This window comes from Hemibagrus wyckioides, linkage group LG05 (genome assembly GCF_019097595.1).
Source record: "Hemibagrus wyckioides isolate EC202008001 linkage group LG05, SWU_Hwy_1.0, whole genome shotgun sequence".
Taxonomy (NCBI): Eukaryota; Metazoa; Chordata; class Actinopteri; order Siluriformes; family Bagridae; genus Hemibagrus; species Hemibagrus wyckioides.
This window is the reverse complement of record NC_080714.1, coordinates 24849430-24875382: the sequence shown is the minus strand read 5'-3', so window position 1 is coordinate 24875382 and position 25953 is coordinate 24849430. Positions and strand designations below refer to the sequence as shown.

At 42.2% G+C, this 25953-nt stretch overlaps 1 protein-coding gene across 1 annotated transcript in view; it reads right to left on the bottom strand.

Annotated features, from left to right (window-relative positions):
- The window catches only part of plxna3 (plexin A3), a 200635-nt gene that overhangs the window by 53593 nt on the left and 121089 nt on the right, over window positions 1-25953 (bottom strand). Inside the window, exons 9-10 of the mRNA XM_058389372.1 lie at window positions 20651-20765; window positions 661-861 (exon numbers count right to left, since the gene is read on the bottom strand). Coding sequence (XP_058245355.1) covers window positions 661-861; window positions 20651-20765 — 316 coding nt within the window. The remainder of the gene's footprint in view (window positions 1-660; window positions 862-20650; window positions 20766-25953) is intronic.

Here is a 25953-nt window from a genome sequence, read left to right as displayed (position 1 = left end):
GAGAAGGTGGACACAACATGGTGTGGATTGTGATGTCATATATAACATCAAGTCACCGCCCATACGTGCAGCGTTATTTCTTGGAAATTTCACATGCTGAAAGTCTAGTGTGACCGTGCCTTATAAACATACCAACGGGGAGACATTTTTCCTTTCTAACATATTTCTAACATTCTTTATAAAATCTTTATAATCCCAAATCCTGATGCATCATTAAAATTAAAGTATCACATGGCTCATCTTTTTCCATTTATGCTAACTGGTAACAGTCATAAAAAACATTCTCACAGACATGATTTAGCACACTATAAAGTGCGAAAGTCGATGAGACTCATTTCTTGTTAGCACAAATAATGTGGAAAATTATATAGAAATAATAAACAATAATATGGACTGGCCTCCTGCCAATCATTTCATAGAGACGCCCCCAAGTGGCCTTTTCCAATCTTGTAAATAAGAATAAAATGTTCATAGAGTTGTAACAGTTGAATGTGCTTGAAAGTGATGTCACACAGTGACAGTGATGTCATAACTCCACTTAAATGACTATATGGTTTGTGGGCGAAGCTTTGTGGCTCAGTGAGTAAAAATAAATAAATAATTCAAACATGTTCTGCTAAAGACCCTTTTTAGAGACCTCAGAGAGTGATATGTTCTTACCGACGTGTTCTGGCACTGTATGCAGGAGCTGTTGAACCTCACGGCTGGGACGCGCTGGATTTTGCCCTGGATGCTGAACACACACTCGTAGTTCTTTTGGCCCGACTGAGGCTGAGGAAGGTTCCGAGCTCGTAGCGTGATCGGTCGAACGACACCCGCCGGAACCAGGATATCGCTGCTGTGCAGGATCTGGGGGCAGCCCTAAAGATGGAGGAAGAATATGAGATGAAACATTAACACACCTCACGCTGAATAGGACTGAAACTGGACTTATTTACATTCATCAGGCATCTTTTTTTAAGAAGAACCATTACTTCCAGTCTACTGGACTGAGAACAATGCCAGTGGTCTATTCAAAAGGAAGCAGGATCCACACACACACAGAGTGGAAACCAGATGTGCTACAAGAAAGAAGGAGGCTGTTAGGAGCTGCTGAGGAAAAAGCAGCACAAAAGGAGGTTAAAAAGCCCATTACGAAGCTGCCGCGTCCCTCGCCAGCTTTTTTTTACGAGCTGCGGGTTTTCCTCGCCGCACCACGCTGATGAAGCGGTAAATGAATATCGTCTTCAATATCATTACAGCCTTGTCTGGCTGGAACTGATCGAAGCATTCATCAAAGCCAGTGGTATTGACACCTTCACTAATAACACCACACTAGCCTAGCATACTGAGGAGAAATATTATCAATGTTCAGAGATCTTTTCATAAAGCGCAGCACAGAAGAGATGTGAGCAAGATTCTGGAAGATTTACCTCAGCGAAGAAGGCTAGAGTGAAAAATCTTGGGAGGAATGGAAATGTTTCGTTATCTGTGAAGCTTTCATTTCGATTAGCATGTTGTATTTGTATGGTAAAGGACAACCAGGACGGCCAAATCCACTGTATATACAAAGCAGGGTGGATTTTTAAATGAAATCATGAGAAGCTAGGCTAAAATTAGCTAGTTAATGACTAACAGTGACTAGTTAACATATTTAAAGTGTGACATTCAAAGTTTTTCTTATTGCTGTTACATTTCTGTTAGTTTATTTTCTATAACTTTTACCCAAAGTTTGCTAGCTACTTTACCAATTTGTTAGCCAACGTATCTTATCTAACCCTACTAAGTCCCCTGTATATATACAGTTTTAAATGAAATCAGGAGTAGCTAGACTAGCTTTAACTATTTAACCAAGTTCTTGTTACATTTATGTTTATTTTTCAGCACACAAACCCAAATTTTCTTTCACCTCAAGGTTCTGAGGTGCTACTTGACCAATCTTTCAGCAAGCAAGCTAGTTTGTCATCTAACTAGCTAACCCAAGCTAACCGATAAACAATGATTTCTATAAATCTGTAGTTAATAATGATGTGTATTTGATGTTTTTGACCAGCTTGGTGTTTTTGTGGTGTAGTATAGTTACTTTTTACCAGCTTTTAAATAATAATCAACAAAAATAATCAACTTCGATGCAAAAGCGACCAGCAGAACTACCTGGCCTTGGCTTTCCAGCAACTGTAAAAGTTCTATAAATAAACAAGCATCCACTCCACTGAGAGGGGGAAAAAATGCCCTCGTCCTGGAATCATGGCTCATTTCTGGCACCACCCTAGTGAGCAAAAGCTCCTTTGGGCATCTTTACCTGGTCACGTAACACCTTCTGACCTTCACCGGCGCAGGAAGAAAACGACGCGCCGCTGCGGCCGCGTCCGCGTCGCCCTCTGCCGCAGCTGTGCGTTAGAGCGCATTTAGTGTGATCTGTTATCTGTTTAACACTGAACAATAATCAAGGAGGCTGTAAAAGTAATTTGCCGGCACAGGAGTCATAAATCAGGGGCGAGGCCGCCCGGTTCCGCGGCACGCCACACTGCCGAGAGTTTAACAATGATGCAACTCTCTGAGCAGCGCCGCCATCCATCTCCACTCGGCCAGCTGATTCGGCTCGCCCGGCGCATCGGCACACCGATAAATCTCATTTTCATATCGGGGAGTTATGAAAAGCAAGATTTACTCCCTGCTGAGGCACACGGGAGGCACAGGTGCTGAAGTGAAGGTAGCAGGGGAGGAGGGGAAGCGCTCGCTCAGAGTGCGATATGAATCCAATTTATCAGGGTAAATGAATCGGCTTTAGTTCTGCACACAGGATGGGGGAAAAAAAACGGGGCTGGAGTTAACCCTGGAAATGATGAACGACCGCACGTCATCCAAACAACCGAGGAGAACCTTCCTAAAGAGAATCAGCCAGTCGAGCGAGTGTTTTACTCATCCGAGCTAAAAACAGGAGGCTTTAATTAACGAGGGAAGGACGAGGGTCTAAAGTCGCAGAGATGCATCACGACTCGCTGGCTGGCTAGATGACTGACTGACGGCGCTTCGGCTAACCGGGATTCTTTTCAGCCACTAATGCGCTACATTTTCCACGCCGTAGTGTATAACTCGTCTGGCTGTGCTTCAGAGCTGCTGCAGGCCGAAGCCGGAGTAAGTGAATAAAGTGACAGGACGGAGGAGGAAGACTAGCGCTAGCGGTAGCGGCGGAGGAGGAAGACTCGGAGACAGCAGACAGAGAGCCGCAGAGAGAGCACGACAAAAGAAGAAAGCGAAACAAACAGATCGGAAGAAAAGCAGGAGGACTGAGATAATAGAGCAGAGGAGAGGGGGGGGGGAAGAGACTAAAATAGAGAATGATGAGGAGACTGAGTGTATTTGTACGAGCCATTTCACTACATGGTTACTCAGGCTAGTGTGCGTTCGAGTGGGTTACATGAGGGTTTTTCAGCCCAATCCAATCCATTTCAGAGTGCTTTTACAAAAAAAAAAAGATGATTCAAAGAGCAGGAAAAAGGGTAGAGAGGGGGGGAAAAAAATTAAAAACCACAGCGGCATGAAAACAGAGTTATAGATATTTAGCGCAGGTGAGTCCACTAATGGATCATAATGGACTTTTCATCAAGTTTCCACTATATATTTTTTTTTTTTAAAGAATGGGACTCAGCTGCTCCATCCCAAATTTCCTAAAAAAAAAAAAAAAAAAAAGAAGAAAAAAAGCCAGATTGGATCATTAGTTCCATCCTGCTTTGTAATTTGCTAAATAAATCTTTAAAATCCCTCCTGGAAATACTTTCCATAACTATTAAATCAGTTAAGCGAGAGAGAGAAAGAGAGAGAAAAATGAAACAAACGAGGAGTTTGTACTTAAAAAAAAAAAAAAGAAAAAAGAAAAAAAAAAAGAAGGCAGGCAAATAATGATCGATATTCAGCGTGTGAAATATCCAGTGTGTATGATGGACCTTTCAGAGCCTGTTGCTGTTCTTTATCAATAATTAATCGGCGAACGTCCCTCTGCACAAACCCCGCTGCCTTCCTCGGAATATAAACAGGGCCGATAACGCCTGGTGTTATCGTTAATCCCAGCCAAAGCGCTGCTTCGCCGCTAGACCCATTTTCATTCTGCTACATATATTGTGTTGAGATTATACGTCATATCGAGCACGCTGTAATCTTCAGGCCCGGGTGTGAATCCCTTCCCTCAGTGCTGTCTACGTTCTGGCACGAAAGGCGGCGTCGAGAAATTTTTTAAGGCCGACTCCCTTAATGTCAGCTGCCTCGTTTTCATTAATGAGATCCAATCGGCAGTTAATTACAAATTAAACAACTCGGCGATGGAGTGTTTGCTGAATGTGGTTTAAAGGGTACAGATAGAGTGAAGGGCTTGTTAAGAAGGGATTAAGAGAAGAGCATGCTGGGATATCACGCCTAATACTCATTACTTACCGTTGGACAATAAGGATATTGTTTACGCTAATTTGCTGTTGGGTTCTGTGCTCTTCTTTTCAGGAACCGTTATAAAACGCTAAAAACTGAAGGATGAACTGTACTGACGAGCCCTTACTGTGAACCCTAATCATGAATTAATTATGATGAGGCCTTATGATGAACCCCCTAATGGTGAACGCTGACTGTGAAACATTCCAGTTAAGCATAACGGGGAATCCTGATGGTGAAGAGTTACGTTGATGCTTAATGGTGAATCCTAGAGGCAAACTCTTCTGCTTAATCCTAATGGGGATCTCTTACAGTGAACCATAATGATGAATCCTTATGGCGGTTTCTAATAGTTAATCCTAAATAGGGAACTCTTAGGATGAACCCCAACAGTGATGATTAACACTAATGGTAAACACACTGAACCCTACACTACTACCACCACCGAGCGTTCCCGGGATAATTAAGAGCACCCAGCTTTCTAAAAAAAAACTTTTTAAAGAACTATGTCTGATGGGAAAATTAGTGGACTTCCACATTTCTGTGTCTTAATGGTTCTTAATTCATTCCTTTATACAATCTGTTAAAGATTCAAGAGATGGGATGTAGAGGATGTAGAACCAGAGATGCTGGTGTATAAACCTTTAGGATGGTGAACCCTAATAGTAAAATGTGAACCCTTACCCTTAACCCTAAACATTGAACCCTAATGATGAACCCTTTCAGTAAACCCTAAATGTCAACCCTTACCCTTAACCCTAAACATGAACCCTAATGATGAACCCTTACAGTAAACCCTAAATGTCAACCCTTACCCTTAACCCTAAACATGAACCCTAATGATGAACCCTTACAGTAAACCCTAAATGTCAACCCTTACCCTTAACCCTAAACATGAACCCTAATGATGAACCCTTACAGTAAACCCTAAATGTCAACCCTTACCCTTAACCCTAAACATTGAACCCTAATGATGAACCCTTACAGTAAACCCTAAATGTCAACCCTTACCCTTAACCCTAAACATGAACCCTAATGATGAACCCTTACAGTTAACCCTAAATGTCAACCCTTACCCTTAACCCTAAACATGAACCCTAATGATGAACCCTTACAGTAAACCCTAAATGTCAACCCTTACCCTTAACCCTAAACATGAACCCTAATGATGAACCCTTACAGTAAACCCTAAATGTCAACCCTTACCCTTAACCCTAAACATGAACCCTAATGATGAACCCTTACAGTAAACCCTAAATGTCAACCCTTACCCTTAACCCTAAACATGAACCCTAATGATGAACCCTTACAGTAAACCGTAAATGTCAACCCTTACCCTTAACCCTAAACATGAACCCTAATGATGAACCCTTACACTTAACCCTAAATGTTAACCAATATGGTGAACCCTTACACTTAACCCTAATTGTGAACACTTACAGTTAACCCTAAACATGAACCCTAATGGTTGACCCTAAATGTGAACCCTGACAATTAACCCTATTCCTGAACCCTTACATTTAACACTAACATTGAACTCTAAAAACCTGTACAGTTAACTCTTCCCCCTCATAGTGAACCCTTACAGTTACCCCTAATGATGAACCTTTACAATTAACTCTAATGGTGAACCCTAAGTGTTATCATCTATAGTTAACCCAAAAATTTAACCCTTACAAGTTAAACTTAAAGGTGAACCCTTACAGTTAAGCCTAATTGTACACCACAATGCTGATCAGTCTTTGGTTAACCCCCAATAGTGAACCCTTACAATTAATCCTAATGGCGAACCCTAAGGACGCTCATTTATGGTTAACCCAAATAGCGAACCCTTCTACTTAACCCTAGCTTTGAATCCTAACATATTCAGCTATGTTGCACCTCAATGGTGAACCTTTAAACTCTTAGCCGAATCCCATCTAAAAGACTGCCATGTAGAACACTTTTCGAAAGATAAGTATCCTTACTATAAAAGGCTGTATAATGAATCTTAACAACGAACCATTACTAAGATGTGTAACGGCGCTTGATAATTAACCTTTAGTAGAAACCCTGAACCCTTACAGTTAAACAGATGGCGAAGCCCTACAGTCGACACTAATGGTACAACCTCACTGTGATCCCTTTCAGCCAACCCTATTAGTACGTGAACGTGAACGCTTATACAGTGATGAATCTTACTCGTCTTACTCGCCAACCGGAAAGGAAAACGTATAGAAAGGTTCTTCCTCCGTTTTCGGGAAGCCAGCTTTTTATGATTAACTAAATAAAACTTAATCATTGCCACCATTTTTGTTTGTTTTGTCCCCGATTTCTTGTAAATCCTTTCGCTTAAGCACATTAAATGTTAGCATTATTTTTAGCGTGAGCTGTTCGGAGCCGTACGCAGACGTGTGTAACTGTATCCAGGCTGGGAGCAGCTGTTCTGTTTCCCAGCAGGCCCTTTTCCTAATACTGATTAGCACCCCATTAGGCGAGTCCTGCTAGCTTACTGCCTGCTGACAGTCTCTCCATTAACCTTACAGTGCATAGGCCAGTTATCACACGGCTAAGCATTATTGTCTGTTGAAACATTAAAAGCTTGAACGGTGGAGAAATAATCGTCTTGCCTTGCAACGAGCCATGAACGCACACGACACAAAAAAGAAAATATACATACACACACACACACACACACACACCAACAAATTCAGAAAGCAATCTTTGGCTATGACGTGCTGACCGCCGCAAAGGAAAAAAATGAGCTGTTGATTGCACAAATTCTCCAGCAACCAATTGCTCGGTCCCTCACTCAATTTCTCTCATTTTTTTCATCACTTCCTCCCCGCTAATCCCATTTTCAGGCTCTGTATGCTATAAGCCGTGAAATATGCTCCCTTCGCTCAGTGGGGAAACAGCAAAAAAGAAAGGGGGGGTAAAAAAAGAAAAGAAAGAAACCCACCTCCCAGCTCCAAATCATTTGGGAACTGTTCCAATTAAAAAATGTTGCATGATGTATTCACACGCCGCTCTTCGGGAAAGTAGCTGCTGATGGAGCGGCTAAACAGACCCGGGTGCGACGTGCATCCGTCGCTCGGCTAATGCTCTTAAACCGTGACTGGTGCTTATAGGAATGCTTCACCCATATGAACTAATGCTTGGTAGCAATTCTGAGGTAACAACAGGTAGATTTTTGGGGGTAAATTAGTGCCGTAAATTAGTGCTGAACTTTATATGCAGTAGCCGGATGTCCCAGCTGTCTTATTCCGCACCGAGGTCTGGAATCCGGTTTCTATTTTCTTACGGGATTGAGCAGACACGGATTCGCTCTGTGCTCCCTGTATAGATAGGAAGGCAAATTCGGTCTTGCGGCAATATCTTGGTATTGGATTCAGTAAACAGTAAATTGCCGTGGATATATAGTTACCTGGAAATGAAGTCGACATGAAACAAGGATGTGTGTGTGTGTGTAAAAACTTGGACATGACCAGTTATCTGATTATTGCATTAAATTTGAAGATAAAAACAAGCACCGCTTCCCATTAATGGTAAATATAACAACAACAACAACAACAACAATCTATTTTGAAATGAAGTCCTCCCCATCCCCAAAAAGCATCATTATTAAATTTAACTGGTACCTTCAGGAAGATTACGAGCAATCTGCGGAACTAAGCACTGCTCGCTATTACTAGTTTAGTTTGAGAGAATCAACATTTAGACATGTCTAATTAGCTTATTAATAGCTTGTGATTTGTATCATGCTGTGTCTTGTTACTGCATTAGGTTTACAACAACACTTTGGAACTGGCAAAGGAGAAGAAGAAGAAGAAGACGAAAAGATACAGTAGACGAAGAAGAAGAAGAAAGATACAAGAATTAAGATGATGAAGAAGTGATATAGATGAAGAAGAAAAGATACAGAAGAAGAATATAAAAAAGAACAAGAAAAAGAAGATGATTATGATACAGAAGACAAAAAAGAGAAGAAGAAGAAGAAGAAGATTATGATACAGAAGACAAAAAAGAGAAGAAGAAGAAGAAGAAGAAAAAGAAGGGATAAAGAAGAAAAAGACAAGAAAGAAGAAGACAAGAAAGAAGAAGAAATAGAAGACCAAGATACAGAAGCAGATGATGATGATTATGATACAGAAGAAGTATATCAGCAATCATATTAGCATTTATTCTAAACTACGAGACACAGAACAATGATTTCAGTGACAGCTGGACACGCCAAGTGACCATATGATGGCTGACATTTCAACTAAACTTTTCAGAATTCCTGCTAAACAGGATGTGATGTGACGACTGGCTAACTGCATGCGAGGTCTGGAGTTTCTCAGCTCTACGCTCACACCCTTATTTCCTACCTGCAACTAATCCCCATTTTAAGAGACACGTTCTGAGTGTCACATGACTTATCACATGCTAGTGTGAATGTCGGGCTATTCCGCTGTGATCCTGGAACACACAGTCCGTCACGGCGTGATGAAAACATCCAGGGTCAGGAGGAAGAAGTTTAACAGAGCACCATGTCGGTATTCAGCCTCCGAATGAAAACAGAGCAAAGTGAAGTGGCAGTTAAAGACTTTTAACTTTGTTTGTTTTTTGTCCCTGTTTTCATCCCGAAGTGGACTAAAAGCCAAGTCCAGACTAAAAAACATTTCGGAGCTTCTTAAGACGCTCTGATTACGTTATCAGGGAAGAGGATGCCGATGTGAACCCCTCTGGCAGGAAGGCTTTTGCTAATGGTGAAATGCAGATAGCTTATCACCTCTGGCTGGAGTGGAGGGTCAGAGCAGGAATCTGGAGCGAGGCATTAGAGCGAGGGAGCGAGGGAACGACTCCTGCTCCACATCAGCCTGTGGGAAAAATGTCTGTCTGTTCGTTTATCCATCCATCCATGACTCCATCCATCCACCCATACCCCTCTATCAATCTATTTCCATCCATACCTTTATCCAGCCACACCCCTCGATCTCTCCATTTCCAATCAACCATCCATCCATCCATCCATCCCATCTTTATCTATCCATCCATCCCATCTCTATCTATCTATTTATCCATCCATCCCATCTCTATCTATCCATCCATCCATCCATCCATTCCATCTCTATCTATCCATCCATCCATCCATCCATCCATCCATCCATTCCATCTCTATCTATCTATCCATCTATCCATCCATCTACCAATCCCACTCTCTCTCTATTTCCATCCATCCATCCCTCCCTGCATTCTCTATCTATCTATCTATCTATCTATCTATCTATCTATCTATCTATCTATCTATCTATCTATCTATCTATCTATCTATCTATCTATCCATCCATCCATCCATCCAACCCCCCCCATCTTTCTATTTCCATCCATCCATCCATCCATTCCCCCTCTACCCCTCTCCATCCATCCATTCATGGAGTGTCATAACAGGAATCTGAAATGCAGTAAGAGCTAGGGAATGAGGGAACAAGGGGGGCGAAGGGAACAGCTCCTGCTCCTCATCAGCCGGTGGGCAAAGGCTCTGTGGGGCTTTTCCCATCGGCCCTGGAGACCAAACAAGCAGCTGACAGAAACCTGGCGTGTTGCTTCCTGTGCGTCCGGTGGCGCACTTCCTGTGGAGCTAATGGCTCGGGTGTCACTCATCCCACAATTAATTACCTCTGGCCACCGGGTGTTAATGAAAGAGTCACCCCACTGAGACCCAGACGGGGGGAAAGAAGAGTGTGTGTGTGTGTGTGTGTGTACACATGACGGATGGAGGAGAGAGTAAGAAAAAGAGGGATGAAAGAAGAGAAACACAGGAGGTGCATTTGATATGCAGGACTCCCTCTGGGAAAAGGACAGCGAGTGTGTGTGTATGTGTGTGTGTATGTGTGTGTGTGTGTGTGTGTGTGTGTGTGTGTGCGCGCATGTTGCTGCTCTTATCCATTAGTCTCAATGATCCTCTCCCTGCAGTGCTGCTCTTTAAGGTTAACCATCGACATGAGCTAATTAAGCTGTGTGTAATGATGAATGCTATGGAAAGGCCGGATGTTACTGTACTCTAGCTGGGCTGTCAATCAAACGCCGCTCGCTATGCTAACGCTAACCGACAAACTCCTCGGGGGACGAGAAGAGCGGCGAATAGATCGATAAAGCTGATGTGTGTATTATTACTGGCCATTTCTATATAAATGGGGAGGAGTTTCGTTTTAAACAAATCATACACATATCCATCTGTCTCTCTTGACCTACCCATCCATCCATCTCTCTCCATCCATCCATCTCTCTCCATCCATCCATCCATCCATCCATCCATCCATCCATCCATCCATCTCTCTCTCTCTCCATCCATCCATCCATCCATCCATCTCCATCCATCCCCCTCACATACACATACATCCCTCTCTCTTGATCTATCCATCCATCTTTCTCTTTGCATCCATCCATCCAACCATCTCTGTCTCTTTCACACACATCCATTGACCTATCCATCCATCCATCCATCCATCCCTCTCTGTTTCTCTCCTCCTGTACACCTGTTCAAGCAGTGTGTAATGATGAATGCTATGGAAAGGCCGGATGTTACTGTACTCTAGCTGGGCTGTCAATCAAACGCCGCTCGCTATGCTAACGCTAACCGACAAACTCCTCGGGGGACGAGAAGAGCGGCGAATAGATCGATAAGCTGATGTGTGTATTATTACTGGCCATTTCTATATAAATGGGGATGAGTTTCGTTTTAAACAAATGCATCGGAGTGTAAAAAAATAGATAGATAGATAAATAAATAAATAAATAAATAAATAAGTAAATATGGCATTTAGCACAGTAGCTCTATACAGGATGGGTTTGTATTTTTATTTAATTTAGCTTAATTTGGAGCTAGACAGGAAACGCTCTGGGCAAAACACCAAAATAAGCTAATATTGATACGGGCTAGAGATGTTTATTTAACATTAATGGAAGGAGTCTCCAGTGTCTGTGCTGTAGAACATTCTGGATGTTTTTCACCATGGGAAAGTCTTCAGGATGTTGGGTTTCTTTTGGCTTTAGGTTCCAGAGAGAACGAGAGAGAGAGAGAGAGAGAGAGAGAGAGAGAGAGGAAAGCTGTGATAACAGGATTTTATAATAATAATATTTCGTGGGAGTTTCATAACATGAAATGTAACTAGAGTGGGATAAAAACAAAGAGGTGTCGGTCTTTAATGAATGGACGCGGTACAAGAGAAATAAAGCTCATGCTGTTAGTGGGGCTGCGTCCCAATCCCCTGCTGCTCAGCACTCTCCTGCTTCCGCTTCTACAATCTTACAAAAATACTTAAGATTTTTATTTTAACAAAAACAGAGCCAAAGCATTCAATTCTGCTGACTTTGGGAATGTCCATCCATCCATCCATCCAACCATCTGTGCCTCTTTCACACAAATATCCATCTGTCTCTCTTGACCCATCCATCCATCCATCCATCCATCCATCCCCCTCACATACATCCCTCTCTCTTTACCTATCTATCCATCCATCCATCTATTTCTTCATCCATCCATCTTTCTCTCCCCATCCATCCATCTCTCTCCATCCACCCATCTATCTTTCTCTTTGCATCCATCCATCCATCCATCCATCCATCTCTGTCTCTTTCACACACATCCATCCCTCTCTCGACCTATCTATCCATCCATACATCCATCCGTCCATCCATCCATCCATCCCTCTCTGTCTCTCTCCTCCTGTACACCTGTTCACACCTCCACTTTAGCAAACATGATGGTTCATGAGAGGCTTCATTTATTTTCATCTTCTAGCTTTTAATCTTTTAAGTCAAAAGAGAAAAACAATAGAAAAGTGAACATTTCTTTTTGTTATTTCAGCACACAGCAGTTGGGTTTCTTTGGGACTCGGCAAGTAAAGTCACTCGGATCCGAACAGAGGTTAAGCTTTGATATTAGCAGCTGTTCTTAAACAAAGCGTTTCCCTAGACAACCACCTCCCGTTTCGCTTCCGTCTCGAAGAAATCCGAACGCGAGGCGCGGGCTTTGGGGCCAAACAGGACAATAATGTCTCATCTGTGCAGTGCAGAAGCTATCAAGCGTGATAAATCCAGCTCCTAAATCTGCCACGCATCTTTATTCCGCCAAGACTAACTCTGTCGTAAAGTTTTATATCTCAGGACCCCAAAAATTCCCATCCTGCAGCCTGCAGGGACTCGTCTCATTCACTGTTGACTCACGACTCTGTCTCTGTTAAAACGGAGATGTTTTACAGCCAGCTCGCTTACAGCCTCACGCTCTAGAACCTGCTTGGAGTCGGGAAGGAGAAACGGGTTCGTAATTACGGGTCACACATGAGCCACTGGCGAAGGTCAGAAGCCATCTGTTTATCCAAACAGCAGCATGTGAATCCTCGCCTGTCCCCGTGACGTGGAACGAACAAGCCGTTAGCGAGCCTTGTACGGAGATGGTTGAATTTTTAATAGATGTGTGTAACGTAGCATGGCAGCTGCTTAAAGGCACAACATAAAGATTCATGACGCATCTAATTGGCCATGCGAAGGTCAACAAATGTACGTGAGGAAATGTGGAATTTGCACCAAACGAGCGTGTCTCTCAACACGCAAACATATGGCTGACACCGACACAACCACACACACACACACACACACACACACACAGCAAACGGTGCGACCGGGGGGAACAAAAACACAGGAGAGAGAGAGAGAGAGAAAGAAAAAGAACCAACAAGACAGTAGGGACGTCTTGCTGTGAGATCCTGACAGCACAATTAGAACGTCAGGACTAATCACTATTCAAATGTTTTTATTTTTTTCCCCCCAATGAATAAACATCATTTATTCCAAGACCAAAAGAAAAGCAACTAATTAAGTAGGAAGGAATAAAATATTAATAGTTAAACAGACAAAGAAAGATTCTAACATCTCGAAAGAAGAGAGAAGAAGAAGAAGAGGAAGAGAGAGAGAGAGAGAGAGAGAGAGAGAGAGAGAGAAGAAAAAGAAGAACAAGAAAATGAACAAGAAGAGAGAGAGAGAGAGAGAGAGAGAGAGAGAGAGAGAGAGAGAGAAGATGAAGAAGAAAGAGAGAAAGAGAAGAAAAGAAGAAGAAGGAGAGAAAACGAGAGAAAGAGAGAGAAGACAAGGAAGAAAAAGAAGAAAGCGAGAGAGAGAGAGAGAGAGAGAGAGAAGATGAAGAAAAAGATGAAGAAAAAGAAGAGAGAAAGAGAAGAAAAGAAGAAGAAGAAGGAGGGAGAAAACGAGAGAAAGAGAGTGGGAGCAAGAAAGAGAGAGAAGACAGAAGAAAGCAAGAGAGAGAGAGAGAGAGAGAGAGAGAGAGAGAGAGTAGACTGAGAAGAAAAAGAAAATGAGAGCGAGAGAGAGAGAGAGAGAAGAAAAGAAGATAAAGAAGAAAGAGAGAGAGAGAGAAGAAAAAGAAAAAGAAAAAAAGGAGAGAGAGAAAGAGAGAGAGAGAGAGAGAGAGAGAGAGAGATGAGACGAAGAAGAAGAAAAAATCATCGAAGGAAAGCAGCGTGTAACAGAAGTCTGGTTTAATTAGAGATGTTATTGGAGTCTGGCTAGTGTCCTCGTCCTCGTCCTCATCCTCACTCCGCTGAAGTGTTTAAATGAGTCCTGTTAGTTATATAAGAGTTTCTATGCTGCTCTCTCTGCTCGCTGCGTCTGCTTCTGGATTCTGATTCCTAACATCCGATCACACGAGTTAACTCTTTCCTTCACATGGAAGACATTTTCAATCATTGTGAGAGAGATTGAGAGAGAAAAGGAGGAGAAGACGAGAGAGAGAGAGAGGTAGAGAGAGAGAGAGAGAGAGAGAGAGAAAAGGAGGAGAAGACGAGAGAGAGAGAGAGAGGTAGAGAGAGAGAGAGAGAGAGAGAGAGAGAGAGAGAGAGAGAAAAGGAGGAGAAGACGAGAGAGAGAGATAGAGAGAGAGAGAGAGAAGGAGGAGAAGACGAGAAAGAGAGAGAGAGAGAAGAAGATATTTAGCACTGACATTAGTGTGTTTCCACACTGACAAGGCTCACTGTGGGGACACACACACACACACACACAGGTTTGGCTAGAGATGAAATGCTCTTCTTGTCGTTTATCACACAGAGAAGATTTTTCCACTTACACACTTTCTAGCCTTTACACTCTCTCTGCCAGCTAGGTTTACAACCTACAGGGAGTGTGTGTGTGTGTGTGTGTGTGTGTGTGTGTGTGCTCTTGGCCTGCTTCTACCCTATTATCAACAAGGGATGACTCATCACTTTTCACAACTAAATCTTTTTCTTGAGAGAGAGAAAGTGACAGAGAGGAGAAAATAGACAGATAGATAGACAGACAGAGATATATAGAGAGAGAGAGCGAGAGAGCGAGAGGGGGGTATGTTAAAGGAAGAAATTGAGACAAGAAAAGGTAGAGGATAAAGAGATATTGAAAGAATAAAAAGAAAGAAAGAAAGAAAGAAAGAAAGACAGTGAAGCGAAAGGCATAAAGAGAAGGATAGAGTCAAAGAAATGAAATCTTGAGAGAGATAGAGAGAAGGAGATGACCAATAGAAAAGGTGAAGAAAGAGAAATTGATAGAGACAGAGATGGAGACATATGAAGAACAATAGAGAGAGATGTAGAGAAATGTATGACAGAGAGAGAGAGAGAGAGAGAGAGAGAGAGAGACAGAGGGAGAGAGAGAGAGAGTGTGTGTGTGTGTGAGAGAGAGAGAGAGAGAGAGAGATGGGGGGTAGAGAGGGAGAGAGAGGGAGAGAGTGTGCGCGTGCGAGAGAGAGAGACAGAGAAAGAGAGAGACAGAGAAAGAAAGAGAGAGCATGCGCGAGAGAGAGACAGAGAAAAAGAAAGAGAGAGAGAGATATGGCATGTCTCTGCACTCTGATGGCGAATCTCTGCTGTTCATTTAAGTGTAAAATTAAAATGTGTCAGAAACCGAGTGCGTCCTCTGTCCTGCATTCCACAAAAGAAAAGCATGCAGTTGTTCTTTTCTCCTCTTTCCTTCAGTCTCTCTCTCTCTCTCTCTCACGCCGTGCCTGTGCTGTTAACTGTACGTGTCACTCTGCCGCTGTGCTTACACTGGCCCTCAATCACGTGTCAAATTATTTTCCATCTCTCATCTGCCTATCATTATGCCTTATTATCTCTGTGGTTGCATTACAGATCCAATTAACCTCGTTTCTCCCGCGGCTCCCGCGTCGTTAGCATACGCATAGTTAATAATTCCCTCGTTTACCCGGCTTCGGAATTACGGACGCCGAAATGCCTCGGCTTCTCGCCCGCCAGCCGCCTCGAACCGGGACTGAGAAGAGAGAGCCGTATTGACTTTTGTGAATTTTATGAATCAGACACAGAGGCTGCTGTTAAATAGCGACTGCTACAGTGACACTATTGACCAAACAGGTCAGCCATTGTAATGTGATTATAGTCGCGGAGAGAGAGTGATTTCTTATGACTCATATTTATAACGCAGTGGGAAAGCTCAGCCGTTTATATTAACAGGGAACAGCGTTGTCAACAGAACAATGATATTAGATTTGCATTTCCTAAAGGAAATAATGCGCTTGCAAAGTGCTGAAAGTGATGGACGAATACAAGAAAGATTAATTACATCCCACGCCAGGGCGCTAGAATTTATAGAAATAGACTAAAATATCCAACACAGGCTTCATATAAGATCATATGTATATGTGTGTGTGTGTGTGTGTGTGTGTGTAACTGTAATGTGTTATATATACACCGATCAGGCATAACATTATGAGCAGTGCCATAACACTGATGATCTCCTCATCATGGCACCTGTTAGTGGGTGGGATATATTAGGCAGCAAGTGAACATTTTGTCCTCAAAGTTGATGTTAGAAGCAGGAAAAATGGACAAGCGTAAGGATTTGAGCGAGTTTGACGAAGGACCAAATTGTGATGGCTAGACCACTGGATCAGAGCATCTCCAAAACTGCAGCTCTTGTGGGGTGTTCCCGGTCTGCAGTGGTCAGTATCTATCAAAAGTGGTCCAAGGAAGGAACAGTGGTGAACCGGTGACAGGGTCATGGGAGGCCAAGGCTCATTGATGCACGTGGGGAGAGAAGGCTGGACCGTGTGATCCGATCCAACAGATGAGCTACTGTTGATCAAACTGCTGAAGAAGTTAATGCTGGTTCTGATAGAAAGGTGTCAGAATACACAGAGCAGGACGGGTCAGGGCTGTTTTAGCAGCAAAAGGGGGACTAACACAATATTAGATCATAATGTTATGCCTGATCAGTGTATATGTATGACATTTGGCAAACGCCCTTATCCAGAGCGATGGCAACATGGTGGACCTGGGATTCAAACTAACAACCTTCCGGTCAGTAGTCCAGCATCTTAACTACTAATATGTGTGTGTGTGTATAATGGGATGTATAGTAACACAACATTTAAGAGTCATATTTGCAAATGTTTTAGTAGTAAAAAAAAAAGAACAAAAAAAAAAAACAAATACCCCCTCCACCCAAAATATCTAAAACAAAAAAAGACATCTAAAAAAAAATGATGTAAAATGTTTATTAAACTTGTTACTGTTCATGATTGATTAAATGGAGGACAAGGGACGAAAAAAAGAAAAGAAAAGAAAAGAAAAGTGGGTTGGGGAAAAAAAAACTGAATTAATGGAAAGAAAAACGGGAAGAAATTGTGTAGAAAATGCGAAAAAAAAATAGATAAATAAAATAAAAAAATACAAAAAAATAAGACAGCTAAACACAGAAAGCAAATTCTGTGAAAAAAATGTAAATGTTAACAATTAAAAATGTAAATGCAGAGTTGCTGCTGATTGGTCAGCTGCCGTAGAGTCCGTTATGACATCATCAGCGGTCAATTGAAATGCAAATTCAATTGCTGACTTAAAGATATTAAAGATATTAAAGGTTGATTTGGGAAGCTGTGTGGTGAAGGAAAGAAATCTGAGAGAAATGTTCAGAGCAGGTAGAAGTAGAAGTTTATTAAATGAAAAAAATAAAATAAAATAAAATAAAATAAAATTGAAGCATGTGAGCAAGTGAAACTGTGATGGAAAATGAAAGAAGAAGAAGAAGAAGAAGAAAAAAAACCAGCAAGAGCATGTGAGCAGATTGAAAGAGAAAAATGTGACAGGAAAATGTCTGTGAATGGAAAAAAAAAAGAAAAGAAAAGAATAAAAGGCATGAAAGTTTTAATGAGAGAAAATCAGAACCAGAAGAAAAGAAGAGTGCAGAATGGAGCGGATTTACGGGTCAGAAATAATTCCAGGTTCGGACTGCGGTTCTGCTCGGTGTTACAGAAACACACACCACAAGACCTGAGCACGTCTCTGATGTAACACTAAACACAAAAACAGGGAGGAGACGGCGGTTAATAATGTAAACTCCTCCATCTCACACAACGCTTCCTGATGTTTAAACTCCAGCGCCACACACTCCATTATTAACCACCATTCAGTTCTCATAACTGTGCTTTATGAATAAATGATCTGATGTGGACTGAATTCAGCTGTTTGAGAAGAAGAGCTTAGAAACACTTGGCCGTGAAGCTGGATAACTCTGTCTGGACAAAAAGAAACCTTATGGAAAGCTGTGTTCTGTCTCATTCCAAGAACAGGAATGCACTGAGAGACATTTGTGATGATCGCTTCCTTTATGTGTGACAGAAACCAGCACACATGCATGAGAGTATTTATGAGCATAAAACTGTCCGAAGAGACGACGAAGAAGAAGAAGAAGAGGTGTTCCGATTAAAATAAAAAACAACTAAATAAAATTTTTAAAAAAGGAGAAAAAAATCCTGAATATATTAATTAATTAATTATTTTTTTCCACTCAAAAAAGTAAATTATTATTTTATTTATTTATTTATTTTATTTTTATTTTTCCAGTAGTATAGTTCATGTAATTTTCTGTTTTTATTTCCTAGGCCAATAAAATTGTAATAACTTGAGGCAACATGCTAAATAAATAAATAAATAAATAAATAAATAAATAAATAAAATAAATTAAATAAATTAAATAAATTAAATAAATTTTATGTATGAATTAATTTTAAAATATTCTTACACTCTTTAAAATACTCTTTTAGTTTAATTTAATTTGCTTCGATTAGTTTAATTTAATTTGTTTTGATTAACTCTAGTGAGCTAGCTAATTCAATCTTTATACACAGATACTAAACTGGTCATGTTTAAGTTGATATTTTTGATTAACTTTCTAGACATCACAAGCAAGTTAGCTATGGTTTTATGCCAGCTAGCTAACTAATGACGGCGAAATAAAACCGTAATATGTTTCCTTACAGTTAACATAAATAACCTTAGCTAATTTAGCTTGTGTAAGTTAGCTAAATAATTAACATTACCCGAACCACCAACTTGTAGTTAAATAACCTCAGTTAGCTAGCATGATAAAGTGGTGTGATTGAGCTAGTTAAAATTTAGCTAAAAGTTTATTCATGGAAATAAAACTTTTCAAACTACATGTATTTTGGCTAAACTAAATCAGAATTCCGGTTTGTTTTCGCTAGTTAAATGCCCGGTTAATGTTAGTTACACAACACTATACTTTCATCTTGAACACAGCCTTAATATTTTTTCATGCTCTCATATTTGTGTGAAATAAGATCAAAATCAAAAAGCAATCTCTCGAAACGTTCCACTTTACACCGACACAATGCGCCTCTTCTCGATGAAAAGAAGTGATTGTATGCACTGAACCGCGATGAGACACATGCACAGACGCACACTCAGCCGGAGCGCCGAGTGTGTGTGAGATACTAGCTCTAGGTTCAAAAGTCAAGGTCGAGAGGCTTTGGGGTGTTGAAGTGCACCGAGACACACACAGGGGCTGTTGTTCTGCTTCCAGTCTCGCACAAAAAAAAGGGAAGTGTAACATTCACACCCTCTCCACATGAACGCCGCTGTCCTTCACAGCCGAGTGTAAAAGAGAACAAATAACCAGGCGGCTGGATCTGATACCGGATTTCATATCACAATAGGACGAAATCATAGTACAGTGGAACCTCGGCATACGAATGCCCTCCCTTGTGAATTTTCGTCTTAAGAATTGAAATCTTGCAAGAAATTTGCATCGGCATACGAAGCATTTTCGGCATACAAACGAACCAACCCGAAGCGAACACCGGCTAAGTTGCACGTACATCCAGGAGCCGTTCAAAACTTGTTTGCGTCAGTGGAAAGCCAAGCGAAGCCAACCAAAGAAAGCTTACGAATTATTTGTCAGTCAGTGAAAGTTGTTTGGAAAGAGTCAACCCATGATACCAATGATGCCTTTGGCATACGTGCAAAAGCTAGGCGATATTTCTGCCGTTTTTTTGTTGACAGATTGGTGGCGTGGGTGATCTGCTCTATTTTTAGCCCAAGCTTGGTGGCACGACTTCCTTGAGATGGAATGCTTGACTAGGGTCAATTCTGTGTAAGCAGCCATACAGTTTACATACGCTTGCATATCGCTGATATTTTTAGGTGGCTGGAACGGATTATTTGTATTTACATTATTTCTTATGGGGAAATTTGTTTCTCAATACAAACTTTCGCCTCCAGAACTGTACAAGCAAGAAAAGAGCTGAGGACCAATATATCCATTCCTAGTGGGCGATTTGATCATGTGATTAATTAGAATAAAACTACTGAGAGTCTTCTTGAAATTATGTTCAGATCAAAAAACATTTCTGTGTGATAAAATAACATAACACCATCACCTCTTTTGCTTAAAACAGCAATAACTTTCATCTTATGATGTTTTCGTTTAGTACCAACGCTTACACCAAAGCACTGTTGTGTTCTGGATTCTGATTAGTCAGAAGGTGTCCACCAAACCATTAAAAGTAAAGCTGTGGCTAATTTACCGCCTATTACTATTTTTATTTCTGTCCATGAAAGTATTAATTCATTAGTCTGTTTATATGTGGTGCTTTCAAATTATAAATCATAAAATCCCTGTTTAATTTTTAAGGGATCTTGACCGCCGGAATACACAATATGTTCAAGATCACAGTCACAGATGTGTTTTTGTTATCTTTCAAGACCACAGTTACTACAAACGGTTTCTGAAACCAGATGAATCGCCTTGTAGTGCGAGAGGTTACTAAAAAAAACCAAAAACAAAACATATTTACACTTCCTCAGTTCCGTGTCCGAGACAGACGTCGCTAGTGAGTCACTTGAGCTGGGGTGAATCACGGAGTCTCTGCGGTCGGCATGGTCAGTGTGAATAACTTTCGACTGATTCAGAGCTTGTGGTCTCTTACCTCCACACTGCTGACTCTGCCCTCCTGGAAAGAGCACTCGGCCACGTTGTTGGTGCAAATGTGTCGATATTTACACCAGTTGCAGGGGAAAGGGCTGCTTACGCACGACGAACACCTGCAGAGAAAGAGAGAGCAAGATAGATTGAGAGCAGATAACATGAATGTACTGTACATCGATTTAATGGCTGGTCCAGATCGTCTTCCATTTACGCCATTGTCGTTATTTGTGCTCACTGGACTGAAGTGGGAGACGAAGGGAGCGGGTTGCACATCAGAGCCGAGGCACATTAAGGGCCATAAAACACCATGAAGCTGCAAGTGTGTGTGAGAGAGAGGAAGCAGGGGCAGTGTCTTGAACACAGCTGAACCTCATAGACGAGTCTAAAGACGCTCCTGCAGGAAATTAATACACTGAAATGTTCAAACGTTGCCATTGTGCTCACCACGTGTTAGCAGCATGTTAACATCTTGAGAATGCCCCAGGTCAAACGTTAGCTCGGGAGGAAGTAGCCTGGTAAAGACACTGCCAAGGAAATCTGACCGTGCCATGTGTCACGAAGCCTTCACGTTTACTTTGACATGCGCAATTACTCCTACAGGGTCACTGAACCTCCGATGGTTACAAGCTGAAATTCTAACTATTTAACTGTGGCACAAATAGGCCAATTTGACTTGTAATTGAGAGCATGCTGACCTGCAGCACACCTGGCTTCCACGTAGCCAGGAAGCCGGGAGAGTGTTTTTGTGGGTGTTTAGGAAACTAGAATTGTTTAAAAAAAAAAAAAAAAAAACCCACTGGCTATGGTTTTCAAGGTCACACTGCATTTTTTTTAGATAGTCGGAAAATGCACTTGGAGATAAAAGAGAAGTATTCTTGGCATACAGCGAATGTGGGCCTTAAGCAGACACTTGGAGTGTGAACAGGGACTAAACACTTGGCAATTGTATGAGGAGAATGCACTTGTACTCTGTGCATGAAGTAAACACTGGGAGCAAGCCCTTGAGGTCTCTAAAGGGACTAAGCACTTGGTGAACGTCTGAAGAGAACACACTTGGAGACTGTATAGAGACTAAGCATCTTGGAGAACACACTTGGAGACTGTATAGAGACTAAACACATGGAGCCTGCACTTGAGAATCTCCAAAGGTCTTAAACACTTGGAGAACACATCAAGGAGAATGCAGCTGGAAACTGTTTAGGCACTGAGCGCTTGGTAAAGGCGTAGGACGGTGGAGAACTAGTGTAAAGTAGTAAATGCGCGAGGAGGAGAAAGCACCTGGAGACTATATAGGTTGCTTGGATTGATGAAGTTTGGATGAGAACACTCTGCGGCTTCTGAGACTACCTTGCGTGTCTATTTGGTTGATGTACAACTGAGACAGGATACAAATGAGCAATGGATTACAGGATGGCAAGATACAAACAACCCTTGGATTAAGGGTCTTGCTCAAGGACCCAACAGGGGCAGCTTGGTAGGCTGGAATTTGAACTTTCCGATTACTAGCTAAATGCCTTAACCACTTCTCGAGATTCCCAAGCGCAAGATACAAACGTTCCTGTATCTTCCTAACAAAAAAGCATTCACAAGCATATTAAAAAAGACGACTTGAACTACTTTACTCGACTCTGCTCATCATCATGACCCCACACAGAGAACAAACTGATCTCCGAGTGTTCGGGATTGCTCTCTCATCTATTTTTCCCACCAGAATTTCACACACACACACTTGAAAATCTTTAAACTCTCTTCAGGAACTGCCATACAGGCCAACATGAATTTCAATGAATTCCGTTTCCATACTTCCTCAGGCAAACTGAGAAATACAAACTCAGTCACACGATCACACGGTCACATCATAACCAACTCCCAATCAGCACAACCCCATAGATACCCAGGACTTTCAATGAGTCTCGTTAGCATACCACTAGTGAGCATTTTGTTTGTTTATCAGTTTACCCTTATTTTCCCTGTTTGTTTTGTTCACCAGGATCTGCCTAAGCTAGCTAAAACCATCTGCTGATCTCCTGACACTTGGCACTTGCATCCCTGCCCATGCCCATGATATTTCCTCAACTGTGAGCAAACAGACAAACAATGAAATGGAAAAATCAAATAACTACTCTCTCTGCGGAAGGATGCAACCAACAGGTAGTAATACTTGGACCGATCACGGTGTCTTGTTCTACAGGAGGCCGGGTATATATCATGCGGTACAGATTCAACTAAATAAAACGCTGCATCTTTCTTGCTCAAAAGACATCCTTTTGTGTCAAAACGTCTTTGAATGAAGTATATGAAAACTGTCGGGAGGAAGGTTTTCCCCTCTGAGGCTAGTCTTAGAGATTCTATGCATGACACTACAATCAAAGATTCCCGAAGAAGGCTGCAAGCAGAACTCCTTTAGGAAGCAGTAAAACCCTTACCTATGCTAAGAACCTTCGAGATTTACCTTATGAGCATATAGCTGGTGAGTTTATGAGGAGAACGCACTTGTACAAGTCTACTTGAGAACAATTTGTATATAAAAATGTATAGGGAGTAACACATACTCGGGCCATATAGAGACCAAGCACAGAGGATACTATATAGGGACACCATTTTTGTGAAGGCGTGTGGAGATGGCACTTGGACTCTGTAATGGGAGTAAGCACTGGGAGCATGCACTTGGTGCTCGTATGGGGAGTGTACACTTAGTCCCATACTAATCATATCTTTCCCTCCAGGGATGTGCTTCAAAAATCCCCCTCAGAAGGCTCTCAGCAGTCTGAGCACATTACACCCTGGAGCTGCACTGCTCAGAATAATGTATCTCTCTGCCTCTCGTGTGCTTTCTCTCTCTTTCCTAATAGCACTCTGCTGGTCTAAAAAACGCCTCCATTGCTCTCGGAGATGTTTGAGACGGTTGCAGTGAGATTGAGCCTGCCTCGTGCTCTTTACAGAATTACAGAGTATTACTCTACCCCCACAATGATGGGTGGCAAACACAATATCTCTGGCAGAAGGATTGCTCAGGCGCGAAATAATGCCTGGATTATGACAGGCCGAGCTAATGTTGCAGAGCCCGTATCTGGACGCCGGTGCTGTCCTCACTTTTCGAAATGAATGCGCTGCCGAGGCTTGCATTATACTCAGGATACAGGAGTCGCATTGTTAAATGAGGCAAGAGGGGAAAGCTGCAGTCTGTATGTGCAGTAAAGACTGCTGGAATATGCAGGGTCTGGATGAAAGATGCTGTGTCAGGGTTTTAAACCCACATCAATTCACTCAGTCTTAATATAGGCAGAGGAAAGGCGAGAAGGGAGTGTGGGCAAATAGTGACACACGCTCTTAGAAAACCACACAGGAAAAGCCTGTTTTGGAAAACTGGCTAATTGGTTAAAGGTGGGTGTGTGGGTTCATTGTGTCAAGGTGGATATGTATGGTTGTGGCCTTGACTGTCAAAGAAAATGGCAGTGCTTATGTTCCACAATGCTTCTACATCCTTGAGGGTCAGAGTGCTGGATGAGCTAATGTGAGCTGACACGGTGCTATGATCTAATGTCAACTGTGCCCTAAGCCAGGCAGAGTTATTTATCAAGATATAAAATGCAAAACAAATCTGATCCAATGCCTTGTGTTAACTTGGCTGGACTGTCCCAGAGGCCACACTTGAACTTGACAGGCACCAAGGTCACTCCTCCTCTGCTGAACTTGACAGGCGCCGAGGTCATGCCTCCTCCACTGAACCTGACAGGCGCTGAGGTCACTCCTCCTCCACTGAACCTGACATGCACCAAGATCATGACTCTTTCACCGTCACTGACAGGCACAAAGGCCATACCTTCTTCACTAGCACGGATACGCAAAGAGGCCGCACTATAAGACCAAAAGTACGTGGACACCCGACTAACCACACCCATATGTGCTTGCTGAACATCTGGAACATCCCATAACAGATTCAATTCAAGATTTGCTCTTAACCTCCACTTACCTGGAAGGCTTTCGACTGAGAAGGCTTTTGTTTGGGAAGGGTTTCCATTAGAGTTTGGAGCGTGCTTGCAGGGATTTACATTCATTCAGACACAAGAGCACTAGTAAGGTCAGGCACTGATGTTGAGCAAAAAAGCCTGGGGTGCAGTCAGCGCTCCGATTCATCCCAATGGCGTTTAATGAGGTTGAGATCAGGGCTCTCTCCGGGCCACTTGAGTTCTTCCACGCTAACCTCAGCAAACCATGTCTTTCTGGATCTTGCTTTGTGCACAGGGGTTTGTCATGCTTGAACAGATGTAAGCCCTCTGGGTTCAGTGAAGGGAAATTGTAATGCTACACCATAAGAAGACATTCCATACAACTGTGTGTGTGTGTGTGTCCATCTTTGTAGCCAGCCTGGGTGTGACGTCCACATACTATCGTCTCCTTTATTGAGACTGTGAGGCACAAAAGCCACAGCGATTTCCCTGAGATGTAATGAGGTCACGTCTCCTTCACAGAGACGGAACCTTCTTCACCATCATTTACATTGATGTGGGAATTTCTAAATTAGTCTATTTTTTAAAGAATTGCATCAGACTGCTAAATACCTTTGTATCGATTCAGTGTTGAGACTAATAAATCTTCACCACCTGCTCTAACATAATGATATCCATAAGCTTGTAGAGAAATCTCAATAAGGGCTAATTGCAACTAAAATAATGTGCATTTCGTGGCCTCCCATGTTTCCACAGTCGCTTCCAAATCTAGGTTGAGCGCTGATGTCCCGAAGTACACGCTGGTTAATGAATGCACGCTGTGAGCCAAAAACTGAGAAGCAATCCTCACAAACAGATGCTTGGGAGGATGAAAGAGACAGAGAGAGAGAAAAAAAAAAGATTTTTCTTTTGCTTTTTTCAAAGGTTTACATAAGAGATTTCGTAACGCTACTCTCCTTAAGCGCACTATAGCTTCCACATGGAAATGCTTCAAATGATGCTTTGCACAAGAATACCGTCCATCAATCAAGTACCCAACTCCTCCAAACTCAAACGCATCCCACTTTCCTTTTCTCAGGTGGTCATTAAGGCCCTGGGGGGGGAGGAGGAGGGATGTTTTGCGGGTGAAGGATTGTGGGAAATAAAGATGGAGGCCGGCGTTTAAGCACTCCCACAGGGCTTTCGTGAGAGGAGGAAATCTGGCACAGGATCAGCGCTGGCAAAAAATAAAAAATAAAAAGGTAGAAGGGCCTTGCTCCGCTCCGGAGCCGCGTTACCATGGCAACAGGCGAGCCCGGCTTGTCGGATCCACGTGAGCCCGATTCAGCACAGGCAGACGGGAAAAGTGATTGTT